This window comes from Vicugna pacos, chromosome 8 (genome assembly GCF_048564905.1).
Source record: "Vicugna pacos chromosome 8, VicPac4, whole genome shotgun sequence".
In the NCBI taxonomy this organism is placed as follows: Eukaryota; Metazoa; Chordata; class Mammalia; order Artiodactyla; family Camelidae; genus Vicugna; species Vicugna pacos.
In genome coordinates this window covers 70,327,761-70,343,180 of record NC_132994.1, presented here as the reverse complement: position 1 = coordinate 70,343,180, position 15,420 = coordinate 70,327,761, and the positions used below count along the sequence as shown (strand labels likewise).

The 15,420-nt window shown below is 45.5% G+C and overlaps 1 protein-coding gene across 2 annotated transcripts in view; it reads right to left on the bottom strand.

Moving 5' to 3' along the window:
• Window positions 1–15,420, bottom strand: part of ZDHHC14 (zDHHC palmitoyltransferase 14) — a 245,392-nt gene that overhangs the window by 26,322 nt on the left and 203,650 nt on the right. For both annotated transcript variants that reach the window (XM_006197701.3, XM_006197702.4), the window contains exons 4-5: window positions 5,179–5,316; window positions 1,899–1,947 (exon numbers count right to left, since the gene is read on the bottom strand). In XM_006197701.3, coding sequence (XP_006197763.2) covers window positions 1,899–1,947; window positions 5,179–5,316 — 187 coding nt within the window. The remainder of the gene's footprint in view (window positions 1–1,898; window positions 1,948–5,178; window positions 5,317–15,420) is intronic.

The window sequence follows — 15,420 nt, the reverse complement described above, 5'->3', positions numbered from 1 at the left end:
TGTCAAGTACTGAATAGTTGACTGTAACAGGTCAAAACATTGAGACACAAAAGAGCTAAAAGAAATGGCCCCTAACCTTATAGGTTAATTGTGGTAGAGCAGGGATTAAAAGCCTTTTATCCCAGGGTAGGTGGTCCTTGTGATTGTCATAGGATAAGACCATGAGTTGGGAGGTCTGGGGCAGACACCAGGAAGACTCAAACCCAACCACACCCACCCGGCTCCTCTCTGCTCCAGGGGGAGTGCGGGGCCAGAAGGTGGAGGGAGGAGTCCAGGTCCTCGATGGCTCCATTGTCTGAAAGGCCCCGCGGGCATCCCACACAGGCACAGGTCTCAGGAAAGGCACAGGGGCTGGGGACAGAGGAGGGGAAGTGACTGAGGCTGCCACACTCTTGAGGCTTCAGAAAGCATTCCAATTGGCAGCCCAGACCTCAATTTCAGTTCTGCGTTGCATTTATAAAGCTTCACAAGATCAGCGTGTTTTCATGATGTAACTGATTTCCTGAAAGACCTAGACAAGCCTCTTCTTCAGGGAAGAAAAGACAGGCATGGCGGTAAGAAATGACAAAGGAACATGCCTTGAAAATCGAAGAATAAGGAGAGGAGACGATGGTGGAGGGTGGTCACCCTTGGCAAGGTGGGAAGGGAAACCAAGGATGGCATTTCCCACGGGACCTGTTCTCAGCAGCCACCGATGTCAAGAATTTCATCCCCAGGACAACCTTTCCTTCTGGCCAACTTCTAGCTAAATCTAGCTTCTCAGATCATTACGAGAAGACAAGAAATACCTGTCAAATGTATTGTCCAAGACCCTGTGTATATCCTCATATGGCCTTGTCCCCTTTTCAGGAGATTAGCGCAACCAACATTCTGTGCTGCCCATTAACACAGAGGCCCAAAAAGGAGACACTTTATATTATGAAAAAAAAAATATGTGACCACATTTGCTTTTAGATCTACCTAAATTACACACACACACACACACACACACCCCAGCTTCCAGGGACACAGACTGGTTTACTTTAACAGCTAAATGATGTACACGATATGTATGTCTTAGCAAAGTTCTTCACTCTTTAAGAACTCTCTACCACAAGACGAAGCTTACTCCTGGGAGTAACAAGGAGTTCAAGTTCAGTCCGGTCGGTCACGGGAAGAAGAAAGACAGCTGGATCCTGGACACAGCCGGGTCAGCGGGTCCAGCTGTCCGACTTTACACCACCTAGTGTCAAACCCAGGGGACCGGGAGGGAGAGGGGGCTCATTCAAGCTCTTAATGGGTGAGCGTTTTAAGAAGTTCACAGTACTGTGCTACATGTCCACATGTACTGTTTGGGAGGGTGGGATTGAGACTTGAGATTTACCTTCTTTAGTCCATTCAGGGCTATGAAAAGGTGTTCTGTTCCTAAAAATAAGTACAGGGTTATCCTTACTGCCCAGAGGAACGCCAAGCTGTGTCTCCAGACAGAACCCACAGAGGGTCAGAGGCTCCCCATGTGGTGACCACACCAAGAAGGGACCCACACGGGGGCAGCCGCAAACATTCTGTAGGGACCACCCGCTGATGAAAATGAAGTCAGCTGGAACTCGCAGCCTGACTCCTCCCCACACCAACCTGATTTAATGCAAATCAGTGTGGGTTCCTGGGGGTGGGCAAGAACTCACACTTAGTTCTCTAGCTAAAGAGCACGTCAACCCAAACAAGACTAAATGAGTCACTTCAAAGCCATTACTCACGCAAGTGAAGATTAAGGAGTTCTTTGGATGCTTTGCAGAAGGAAAAGGAACGTGATTTATGAGAAGGAAAGACAACGCACAAGATGAAGAGGTAACTGGGCAGAAGGCCAGTCCAATCCTTAACACGTCGGCATCGTTAAAAACCACCACCAGAAAGGATATCTTGCAGGGCTGTCTTTAAGAGCGTTTAGGAATCCTGCTTGCTGTGAACCTGTGGGAGCGAAACCAAAATTTAGTATTCAAACATTCACCTCCAGAAAACAACCTTCATGCCAAAAGCTCTCTCATCTACATAAAAATAATAGGTGTCCACAGATCAATTAAATAATTCCTTTTTGTAGCGCTACAGCACCCAGTATATGGATCAGAGACTGAAAATCCACTGAAGTTATTCAGCAAGAAAATGGCAGATTTATACGTAGACCTAACATCTGCAGGGTGGATGTCTGCATACCTCCCCCATAAATTATAGTTCTGATTACTCCTTTGTCTTCCTCATTTTAACGGGAAAACAGAATACTGTAGGCAATTTTTTTCCCTCTTCTTTTATGAAAGATTGTTTTCCCAAAGTTTGTTAACTTTTGACCCTGGGCGTCCTGTAGACTAGTCTACGTATAAAAGACGTCTTTCTCTGCACCCAGAGTAAACAAACTCATAAAGCTGAAGTTTATTACTGACTCCTTTTGGGTTTGAGACATTTTAACGTGAACTGTCTACGCAAGAAAACATTTCTTTAGGGGCTTGAGTAAAGATGCATCTGACAAGGAGCGATTTTTTATTTTCTGAGTTTGCATTATGCTTTTTAAAAAGACAAGCCCATCTGGAGGAACTCTTGCTGCTCCCACGTGGGCGTGGCAACACTGGGTCCCTGCTGTGCTGCAGAAGCCGTGTGTTTTGGGGATGTAATCTGGCCCTGGGGCAGCAGTGAGACGACCAGGGAGAATGGAGGCCAGAGGACTGGTTCTAGTGCATCTCTGTGGTGTTGTCAGCTGGCGTGGCTGCAACGTGGGAGTTAGAGGCAGGGTCCTGGGCCCCTCTGTGTAACTGGGAACCGTGCCTGGCTACTGGGATGCTAAGAGTGGGATGGTTCCAATTCTTCCTCAAGTTCCCATCACCTCTGTGCCATCTCCCCCTCCACTCTGTGCCCACTGGTCACCATGGAGACACAAGGATGTGCCGTGTGCTAGGATGCCAACTGGTGGGAGAACTAATAAGGAAAACTTAAGGTCTCCCTTTCTACCCCTGTTAGATCAGGAGGACCAAACCAGTAAGTGGACCTGCTGCTGATCTCAGAGCAAACGCAATCTTGATGCAAAATGAGGGACTAAAAGAAATGATTTTTCTTTCCCCACTGAACCCAAATTCTACTGCTTTCCCCAACTCTCCCTCTTTTTTAAGGAAATTCAGATGTCACCTTCCCAGGAATCTCTAAGATAACAGGATTCTCTCCTGGTCGCCCCTCCCTGTCATGTGTCCCATCTCAGAGCCCACTTTCTTGCAAAGAGGACTCAGCGGACAGTCCTCCAGCTGCTCTCAAACAGCTCTCTGCCTTTGCCAAGGCTTCCAGAATCTTAGGGGGATCACGGAACCATGTAAAACCTCTGCCCTTCCTGAAAACAAACGGTGGGTCGAGGTGGGGTTTTTCAGTGCGGTTATTATGGGGGTGCAGAACCGGGGAGGGGAAAAATCTTTATTTGCCAAAATATTTGGGTATCTTGCAGGCAGATAAATTCTGAATGCTTTTGGTGGGGGGAGATTGGATTAACAATGTGTCAGCATAAACTACAGCAAACTCCATTTTGCCGAAACCAGAGTGAGTAAACGTTTAGAGGAGATGGAAGTGAAATGTACATCACACTCTAACTGTGGTGGCAGGTGGCCAGCTTCCCTGTGTGTGTGTGTGTGTGTGTGTGTGTGTGTGTGTCTGTGTTCTCAGAGTTTATGGGCAAAGCCATAATTACAATGTTATTATATATGTATATACATAAATACAAAAGCATTTTGAAGTTGCTAAAGATAATGTAAGAGATAATGTTTAAAGACTGTTTTTTAGTGTCATAAATGTGCTGGACTACTGGCACTTCTTTCTTCTCTAGTTGTGTTACAATTGCTTCTACTGTCTACTAACACACAGCCAGGACCCAAGCTACACTTTTGCCATTTTGAGTCCCTGAAAATGGACCAGGTGCCTCTGCAAAGCCAGGGGCGCATCCTTCCCAGGGGTGTGGAAGAAGTCTCTAACCAGTGTTCCTCTTCTTGCCACCCCACCAAGTTATGGCTCTCAGGCATAGATTACAAATTTGTGTCACATTCATATTTCAGTCTGAAAGAATGGGAACTAGGATTTAAAATGCTTATGAAAATTTGGGATAGTCCATTCATGTCCAAAATTGACAAATATTTAAAAAGAACGAACATGAAACTTTCCACACCACCTGCTTCCCCAGCCCCCGGACCGTACACCCCACAGAGAGAGCAGGGGAGGCGCACACGGTGGATTTCGCACTGCTGCAGGGGAAGGAAGTGAGGCCTGTGTCCAGATGCTTCTGCAAACATCCCAGAAAGAGGCTCTGTACTTGCTAATGGGCGGTGGTGCTTCAGGAATGTGGACAAAGGCAATGCTGGTCGTTAATGTTGCTAATGGCACCAGACCGGAAATTTAAAGTCTCACATTCATAGGTCAAAGCCAAGTAGCGTCTTCTCATCCCTCCTTATTGTGGGAAAGTGAATAGCCCAGAGACAGAAGAAATTCAAAGTTATGCCCTTCAGAAAGGGAACGAAAAATGCCATTTGCTTAGACAAATAAAGTCACTGACATCCAAATTTCATTTTTAATGAAGTTGCTTCCTTCATATGCCAGGGGCAATTTGCCAGTGTTCTAGCGGATAATTAAACATCTTATCAAATGTATATCTTTAACATTCGTAGGTTTGTGTGTAAGAAAGCTCAGGCTTTATCCCCAGACTTTCTTTTCTTTAAGGAGGGTGACTATCCCTGCTTAAGTAGATATCATGTTAAGGAAAAAAAAAAAGCTCTGTTGTTTAATGGTTATCATTACAGCATATTATCCTTTGTGCAAATGTGGGGTGATTCTTTCCAGGGATCCCTTAACAGAAGAGAAAGTGAAGTCACAAGTTTGAGTTGAGGACCAATGTATCAAGGAGAAAGTCCCGTAAGTAGAAGGGCCTGGTCCAGGGGTGCCCCTGGCAACTGCTGTGGGAAGGATGTGGATGGGGGTGGGAGGGAGGAGGAGGGGTGCCAAGGGATGGAGGGCGGGGAGAAATGAAAAGGAGGCAGGCAGGAAGGGAGGAGGGGGCAGGGAGAAGGGGAAAGAGAAGAAAGAGAGAGCCCAGAATGACCAAAATATTAAATTAAAATTAAATCAGAAACCCAAATCAGGCAAATGGTTACATATGTAATCTGATTTTGCCAGCATACTTACGAAGAATGACGTGGGTGATAACGAATGCAAATATAAAGACTGTCAGAAAAGACAGAGATAAAATAAACATATAAAAAAATCTGTAGTTTCTTTTCCCCACACAGTTGCCTACCCAGGGACAGTGGTGATCAAACCGTTCTGAAATGAGAAGCAGAAAAAAAAGAAAGGAAATCAATTAATAAAACGTCTTTTTACTTGAGGGAGTCCCCCCCAGTACTGCAATAATATAACAAAATGATATCACTCGATGGACGTATTTTCCAGTTCACCACTCAGAGAAATGCGTTAACATTAAGACATCTCAAGAACATAATTATTCTTTCAACAGAGCTTGGCTGTTTTGAAAAAAATGAAGAGTGTGCATTCTGTTCTCATTACAGTAGAAAAGTAAAGATTTCCCTCTTTTGCACAAGGAAGCTTTTTGGTTCACAGAACAATCTTCCCTAAAGACGGTACCAACACTTTTTTTTTTTCTTGAAAATGGAAATCTTCCCAAAAGTACCAAGACAGGTGTCTGGCTAGACTAGGCAGGTGTCTGGCTAGACTAGGCAAGTCCTGGTTTGGCCTCCGCTGGCCACTGTTACCTGTCCTCTCTTCCTGGGCTGGGCTGGGAAGGTCTGGGGCTCTCATATCTCACCGCACATCAGAATCTCTTCTGCCCACAGTGAGAAGCCAGACTTCAGGGTCCAGATTCTCCTTGGACTTCACAATCCAGTCACATTGGACTAGCCTGAGCTAGCCCCACCCCCTCATCTATCCCAGTCCATCCCTTGCTGTGTGCTTTTTCTTTATTGAGTTATAGTCAGTTTACAATGTTGTGTCAATTTCCAGTGTAGAGCACAATTTTTCAGTTATACGTCCAACATACATATATTCATTGTCACATTCTTTTTCGCTGTGAGCTACCACAAGATCTTGTATATATTTCCCTGTGCTATACCGTATAATCTTGTGTATCTATTCCACATATGCCTGTCAGTATATATAAATTTTGAACTCCCAGTCTGTCCCTTCCTACCCCTCTCCCCCTTGGCAACCACAAGTTTGTATTCTATGTCTATGAGTCTGTTTCTGTTCTGTATTTATGTTCTGTTTTTTTTTAGATTCCGCATATGTGCGATCTCATATGGCAGTTTTTGTTCTCTTTTTGGCTTACTTAGAACGACATTCTCCAGGAACATCCATGTTGCTGCAAATGGCATTATGTTGTCGGTTTTTATGGCTGAATAGTATTCCATTGTATAAATGTACCACAGCTTCTTTATCCAGTCATCTGTTGATGGACATTTAGGCTGTTTCCATGTCTTGGGTATTGTAAACAGTGCTGCTATGAGCATTGGGGTGCAGGTTTCTTTTTGAAGTAGGCTTCCTTCTGGATATATGCCCAGGAGTGGGATTCCTGGGTCATTTGATAAGTCTATTCCTAGTCTTTTGAGGAATCTCTATACTGTTTTCCACAGTGGCTGCACCAAATTGCATTCCCACCAGCAGTGTAGAAGGGTTCCCTTTTCTCCACAGCCTCTCCAGCATTTGTCATTTGTGGACTTTTGAATGGTGGCCATTCTGACTGGTGTGAGGTGATATCTCATTGTAGTTTTGATTTGCATTTCTCTGATAATTAGAGATATTGAGCATTTTTGCATGTGCTTATTGATCATTTGTATGTCTTCCTTGGAGAATTGCTTGTTTATGTCTTCTGCCCATTTTTGGATTGGGTTGTTTGTTTATTTCTTATTAAGTCATATGAGCTGCTTATATATTCTGGAGATTAAGCCTTTGTCAGTTTCATCTTTTGCAAAAATTTTCTCCTATTCTGTAGGTTGTTGTTTTGTTTTGTTTATGTTTTCTTTGCTGTGCAGAAGCTTGTAAGTTTAGGTCCCATTTGTTTATTCTTGCTTTTATTTCTATTGCTTGGGTAGACTGTCCTAGGAGAATATTTCTGAAATACATGTGAGACAATGTTTTGCCTATGTTTTCTTCTAGGAGGTTTATTGTATCTTGTCTTATGTTAAATCTTTGATCCATTTTCCAACAATTCTGATGGTAAGTGCTGGGCCAGGCTGAGGCTCAGCCTTTCACGGGTGTGTGGCATTGAGCGACCATCTCTCATGGTAAGTGGCCAAAGACAGAGGTCATTAGGGGCCTGGGACAGGATAGAGGGACAACCTCTTGTTCTCCCGACCCAGTTACAGCTGTTTTCTAGCAAGTGTCTCTGCTATTTCAATAGTCATAGGAGAATTGGTATCATTTTTTAAAAGTGATCTATGATCTTCAAATAATGTAATACATCTGATCCACAATTCTCAGCTTCCTTACCTGTTAAACAAGAATACTGTGTAGAGTCTAATGGGGTTAAATACTGTCTGGGAAAGCATTAAAAAAATAGTATGCAATGCTTTCTAGTTTGTCAGGAGATGTCACATAGATCAATGTGTTTGGCACTGCAACATTCCTATGAGCAAAATGATGCTGCTGCCCTATTTTACAGAAGAGCAAACTGAGGCTCAGAAGGGAGACTGCTTGCCCAGGGCCGTACAGCTCAGAAGCAGTGGAACTAGAACCGAGACCAGGTCTTTCTCGAGGCAGATCTTGCCTTCCCCATGCACATGCAGCCTCGAGCACTTCAGAAATGTCAGGGTGCTGTTATTTCAAACCCAAGACTTCTCACCTTGGGAATTTTACACAAAGTCTGTAAGGAATTTGTGATTTGTTCTCCCCCTTGTAAGTAATGGCAAAGTGCTTCTCTACTCTTCAGCTGGTCTTCTATTCAGAAGGCCTGTGCAGAGGGCCGCTCTGACACACCCACTCACATCAGACCGCCGGCCGCCGGCCGCAGGACGTGGAGGGAGGAAAATGCTAGGCACTGACTAAGCTGTTCACTTGTGCTCTTATCCAAGTTTAGCTTCTACCCAGTTTTCACATCTTGTCTGTCTGTATGTGCTTTGAAAACATACAGAGAGGGCTGTGTGAGTTGTGACGATATAAATAAAACATCATAAAGTTACGCAAGGCAGTGTTTCATTTGTTTCTGGTCACCCATCATAAATCACCCATCTCATGTTTTATATCTAGTGCGAGCTCATCTCTTGTAAAGGGCACGAGAACGCCTGGAGACAGTGGTGGCAGAGGAACCGTAAGATTCACCATTGTCTGCAAGTGACACCAACAAGCAGCAGCCAGTCTGAGCAGAGGGCACCCAAAAAGAAATTTCAAAGCTCACTAGCCTGGTGACAACCAGATGGGCTCTAAGATGCTGACATTCAAAGGAAACCAATTCCTATTGGTGTGTCCATGCGAGTTACACGTTAAAACATTGCCAACCCCACATAGCTGGAAAAGTTAATCCCTGCGTAAAAAAAAAACCCTCATTTCCCCCAGTCACTGATTCACACTGGCTGTGCAGTGGAGAGGTCTATATGAAGACATGCAAAAAGAGAAAAGAAATTGGAAGCAGCCACATTTTCCTAAGACTCCAAGGCTGTCATTTGGGGATACTCTTGTCTTCTCAATACGGATGAGGATGAGAAGTGGAGGCTGGGGGCACGGAAGCACAGGTTAGGTTGGCACCTCTGGTTCCAGCTGTGAAATCTGATCTCCAAACGCCAGATACATAGTGGACTGAGCCTCCTCAGTGAAGTGAAAGTTGCCTACCAGCAGGGGAGATCAGGCTTGGGAGGCAGAATTAACCCTGTGGGCCGCCCCCCCACCAGCTAATGCCAAGTACCAAAGTCTTTTTGGCTCACGGTAATCATTTCTATGGGGGCAGGTGGCAGTTTACTATCAGCTAAGCTGGGACACTGTGCTTTCCTGAGGGAGGCAGAGCTACTACGGGATGAAAGCAACAGATAATGTACAGGAGACTCTTGGGCATGGGGTCTGGGAGGCTCCCTGGGAAGCCAGTGATGCCTCAGGAATGGGTGTGAATGCCTGGCTCTCTGGCAGCCCTGAGCTGAAAGCAGTTTCTGGTTGGAAAATTGATTTATTTAAATTTTTTCTTGGCTGATGAAAATCCCACTAACAATGTAGACTCGCTGAGAAATGCTTCCATTTAATGTTTTTCACGTCCTCCTTTGTGTTGGTGAATACGTGGTGGTAAATGAACCTGTGAGATGGGTGGGCATCTCTGGAATAAGGAAGCTCAGAGCCCAGGGCTGTCTGGCTCATGGCTGCCTCCCATTCTCTCTGGCTCCCCAACCCTGGTACCCTCCACCCTCCTCCCTGACTTCCAGGGCAGTGTGCACCCCTGGGCCGTGTCCGTACCTCTTCCCTTCTCTGTGGGCCCTCTCTCATCGGGTAAACTCTCTTTTTACCCAAGGGTTCACATGCCAACTCTATGCTATGATGTCCAAATGGCCACTGTCACCTTCAACCACCTTATCTAAAATTCATTTATTTATTCTTACTTGCTTTTATCTGCCAATTCTACTCTAAGCCTTTAATAAATATTTGTCAAAGGACTGAATAGAGCCTCGTACTACCACGAGGACACCCCAGGGAGCAAGCCCGTTGTCCCAGGTCACAGTTAGCAGCATCCCAGGGGCAGGGCTGGCCGCCTCTCCCTCCAGAACTCTCACCCACGAATCGCCAGGCTGCCCGCGATGAGCACTTCCCGTGAGCCCGGCACCTTATCGGAGCACTGGGACCAAGAAGAGAAACAACAGCGTAACACTCCATGGCTTCCAGGAGTTCCTTGTCTCATTCGGTGAGGCCACTATGTTCACAATCCAGAACTATCCTCAGACCCAAAGAATGAAGCTCTAATGGAAGAAAACTTAATTTAGCAAGTAATCCAGTCTGCTCTCACGATGCTGGCAGCACACAGCACCCTCCCTGACGGGTCAAGGCTGAAAACCGGGCAAGGGGTCACCCTACCCTCACTGGCTCTGCTTGGGAGCTGCCTGGGGCTATTTTGAACAGGGAGGCCCATGTTCCTGTTTCCAGGGCAGAAGAGCAGACAAGAGATGGAACAAGCTGACACACGGACAGGGTGGCTCCCAGGGACTGAGTGAGGCTGCAACTGCCCGGAGGGAGAACATCTGGAGGAGGGGGGCCCACAGCCGGTGACGACGTTGCGTGCATCTGAGCAGTTTCAAACAACTATTATTAGAGGGCAATCTGTGTATTTTCCGTGTGGAAAAACTGAATGTGTGTCCGATGTGCTGGGGTGAGGCGAGGGTGCTTGTGATGGGAGGTTCTTTAGAAAGCTGCTTTGGATTTGCTGCTAAATCCCTTGACTCTGAAGTCTGGATCCTGCCAGAAGGGAGGGGTCTCTACACTGGAACATCTCCAGAGGGTTCCTTTAAAAAGAATGAGGCGCCATTCCCTAACCGAGGCTGCTGGGCTCTGCGCTCAGCTGTGCAGCATGGAGGGACAGAGCCTGGGGGGACGGGAGTGGAACATGGGGCGTGGGGCGGGAGGGAGGGCAATCAACCTAGAAGTTTCTTTAAATAATGTGAGGTCCAAGTTAGCCAACTGAGTGCCCTGGCCGCACCTCAGTTAGCATCGTGCTGGGCTGCCATGATTTGTGGACCTGCTTCCCTCTTCTTCCCCAGTGCTGCCTTGAGGTGAGGCTAGCATCCTAAGAGCCCAGGCACCTCTCTAAGTGCCTGGTGTGCAGCACACACTCGACAAACCTCCACTAAGCCACAGAAGAAATGCCTTTAATTGCCTTTGGTAATTTTCTGTAATCTCTGCTCCTGATCACCGAGGGAGAAACTAGAAAATGCTGATGAAAGATGAGATTTGGGGCATGCCAACCACAGAAAGGGCAGGGGTCTGTGAAATTTAAATATGCCCAGAGAAGGCTGAGGGTTGGGAGACGCTGACAGAGGCTGAAAGAGCTGATGGGAGAGTTGTTAGTGTGAATCAGCTCACGGAGAGAAGCGACCTCTGGCCTGTCTTGCTGGGGTGGGAAGTAGAGATGGTTTTATTAAAAGCTCCATCGGGAGACCTGGAGGCTTCAGGGGGAATTCAAGGCAACTTTGAAGTCACCAGATCCTAAGTGGGGAAAGAAGTTTCTATTAAAATGTCAGTGGAAACCTAGTTTAGACAAAGGACTTATGGTCCTATTTTGTTCACCCCAAACTCTAAATACTGATAAAAAGAGTATTACCAATGACGATTAAAGCTGCCATCCTCTGAGTGCCTGTTCCGTTATTTCATTTATCCTTGACGATGGCCCCACGAGGTAGGTGCCATCCCCACCTTTCAGAGGACGGAGCCACTGAGCAAGGTGAGGAAATGGGGGTGCGGGTGTTGAGCTGAGGGACAAGGCCACTCCTCTGATCAAAGGAAGACTGATTTCTGGGAGAGATGGAGTATGAAAAAGAGGCCTTAAAATAAGGAGAAATGGAAACATATTAAAATTAGACAGGGACAGGAAAATCCACTGAAATATTATGGGAAACATATTTGCAAAAGTTGTGTTTGAAGGTTGCCAGAAAAAGGAATCAAAATGTTTGAAAATGTTGAGAACTTGAAATCTCCCAGAAATCAAGCCCTCAAAAGATAAATAAAATCAGGCCTCAGGCCAAGCAATTCTGAGTTTTCCGCACAGTGGTCCTGGGCTCAGGGGGACTGCATCTCAGTTTGGAGAAGGAGAGTAATAGTCTCAAATTCTTTCTCCAGGAGTGTCGAGAATCACGTGAAAACTGAAGTGTAAAACTTCTCATTTAAATGTAATTGTATTTAACTGAAGTTAAATGTTCTTAGAGGTATGAAGTGGAAAATTACTTTTTCTTTAAACCCAGGACTTTTAAATCTCCAAAACTGGAAAAAAATTTGCCTCATGAGGTATCTTTTGCTTCTTTGGAATGATGAATTTTGAGAGACAATGGTATGTATTGTTACCTGGTCTTTATGGTTCTCCTGTAATTCAAAAAATCATGGAATAGGAACATTTAAATATGAAATTAGCTAAAGTATTAGAGGACCATATTCTTAGACACTAAATAATTCATGCTGTTCTAAACCTTTTGGTAAAATCTAACTAATAATAGCTTTGCTACTGCGTCCAGTGACTGGGGAGATTTCTGGAAAGCAACCTCACCTGCTTACTCTACCTCCTCCTCTCACTTTTATCCAAACTCTACTGAGTCCTTGCCATGTGCCAGGCACTGTGCTGAGTATTTCATGTGAATTGTGCCATATAATTCTCACAAAATCTGGTGAGGTCGATGCCATTATGCCCATTTTACAGATGAGGAATGTGCAGATGGAGGAGTTGGCACTGGAACCCAATGCCACTCTTCACCACCACCTGTTCCTGCCTCCTGTACCAGTTCTCTGCTGGTCGCTGGGCCAGCTGGGCCCTGAGGACCCAGACCCTCCCTCCTGGAGACACACGCTTGGGACCTTGCAGCTCCAGGCACAGCGCATCAGCAGGAACGGGGATGAGAATGGACCACGGCCATGCCAGGACCAGCAGTTGTGTCGGTGGCCCCTTGGGCTTCTGCTTCAGGGCATCTACCTTCTGTGGGGTGCAGAAAAGACCTCGCTCATGTTTGGGGTGCCTCCCCTCAGTCAGGAAGTACTCTAACATGGGAAAAGATAGCCTCATTCTCAGCAAAGTGAACGTCAGAAGAAGTGAAAACTTCTTAAGGAGACATACAGATTTGAGGAACCTGCTTGACAAACACTGTTTATTGAAACGTGGGGCTTAGGAGCTATCTGGGGCAAAGGGAAAGTTTTTAATCTCTCCCCCTACCTCCCGGCTGCTTCTCAGCTCCTTTTCTGAAAATGAGTTCTATCTGTTTAATTTTATGGAGAAACAAAATCAAGAAATCACATTAACTACCTCTGTGGCCTGAAAGTAGTAATACAACTCTTCTATGTGGGGACTTCGTTTCTTTACATATAAGAAGTTGGATTAAGTAAGCTCCGAGACCCCTTTGAACTATAAACTTAAATGTACAGTGACTCTGAGTTTTACTAGTACTTGTATGGATTTTTTCTGGTCTTGAGTCCTTGCCCATGTCCTATAAACTAAGATTCTGCAGATTTTAGCTCCATTTGTTTAAAAAACAAACAAATAAACAAATAATGTAAAACTTTTCAGTGTAAAACCAATTAGTAAATGTAGAATTTTTGTAACCTTTACCCTACAATTCAACATAACCTTGGGCAAGGCCCCCCACCCCTACGGTCTCATTTGCCTCCCGCCCTGGCTTTGCCACTACCTGGCACAGACTGTCTCTTTGAGCACCAAGTGTGGGAACTTGACTAATGGAGAGCTAAGGTCCCCTCAGCTCCTCAGTAGGGCAACTTCATATATTTCTATTTCTTCAAACTTCCTAGGTTTGTTTAATGCTTGTTTTTAACTCCTGTTTCTAATGTTGGGGACATTCTGTGCTTCCAGGAGGAGAGATGAGCATGCACGGGAGATGCAAACACACTGAAGCAACTCATACCATGAGGTAGATCCGCTGATTGGAAACAAAGATGAAACTGTTGAGACAAGCAAAAAAGATCTTTACAGAGAAGCAAAGAGAAATAGTTGCTATTTCTAAGAGAGAGGTAGAAGGTGGAAAAGATTTAGTGTGCAACAAATAGTTTTTGAAACAAGATATCAAAACGTGAATACAAATGAGATGACTTTAAAAAGTGAATCAGCCTGTTCTCATGCAGAAGGAAATCCTACAATCCCCAAATTGTGGATCCAGGCGGGTCATCATATGAAGAGTAAACTCTAACGAGGCCGAAGAATTACGTTCCCTTCTCTCCCCGAGTCCTCCAGTGTTCTCTGCCTTTATGGGACTCAGAACAGGAGCCCCGCTGTTGAGGTCTTTGAGCTCCCTGCAATTTAGCTGCTGGATTAGGGCTCTGTGTCATTATAATAAAATCAATAACATAAGTTCTAATTTGTATGTCCTCAAGAAAACAGGTCCTCAGTAGTTCTCCAGATGTCACCTGCTAAATTGTGAAACTCTGAAATAGACTCCACTCTAAGCAAAGTGCTTGAATGCTCAGTGAGTCTACTTCCGGGGCTGCCGCTCCTTGACCCCACCAGGCGCCTCTCCCCGGGTACCAGCCCATGTCAGCCTCATCCTGTCTCCGGACCTGCAAGGCCAGAAACTGTGCCTGGGAGTTCTCCTTAATTCTCCATAGAATAAAACAATTCTCTTCCGTATATGAAAAAATAAGCTTATGCTATCAACCCCTTGGGAATGTCTCCAGTTCTCTCCAGAATTTCCAGGGCTTGAAATCAGTATCAACACCATCTTACATCAGGATGGCTTAAACATCTGTAGGGCTTTCTGGTTTTCAGTATCAGCCCACATTCTTTAATTCGCTTGCCCCATATGGAACCTGTGATGTGGGCAGCAGAGATTCCCATGTACAGGTGGAGAAAGTGAGTCTCAGAGCCAGACAGAACTGCCACAGTCCCAGGGCTGCATGTGGGGTGTCTGGGCTGAGAACTGTGTCTGACGTCTAGTCCCTGCTGTTCTCACCTCCCCCATACTCTTGAGACACGTTCTTTCACAGCCAGTTACTATGTTTTTTGGAGCCTGTCAATTTAACCTCAAAATGAAGATTTCAGAGCTGAGTTATCTCACAGGTACATTACACCCGCAAAAAGCAAGCAATTCTAAGACCCTTCAAAACCTTTTAATTTGACCACAATACACAACTGAAAAATTATATTCCTGACAGGTGTGCTTTTCCAAAGTAAGCATGCCTCTGTGATCTTGTAGCAAAGAATCGACATCATCCAAGGGGCAGGGGGCTGTGTCCATGAGCAGGACACACCGGCTCAGTGAAATAGATGACCATTCCCTTAAAAAGCAAACTGTGGCCTGTCAAAGTAGTACTCTTTAAAAAAATTTATCCAGAATGAGACTTTTCTGCAAAACTTCTGAGGCATTTCATTTTTCTTAAGTTGAAACTGTAGACTCAACTTCATTATGAGTAGTTTTAAAATATAAGGTTTGGCGATCTGTTGCAAACACCCAGGCTTGGGAGAGTGCTGTGGGAGTGGAGAACCCCAGTCATTCCTCTCGGGCACAAGGGCACTGTCTGCAGTGAGTCTGGGTGCCACTGACCTCCAAGCACCACACTTGGGCCTTTACTCTCCTCGCGGATGTATTTCCCTCGGGTGAGTTCATGCCATCTTTCCAACTGCCTGCTAGACGTTTCCACCTCACTGTCCCATAGACACCTCCCATGCAGCGGGTCCTACGCTGTATTTCTTATGCTCCCTGGGACTCGCTCCTCACTAAGCCACGTTTTCTTAGCACGTGGCGC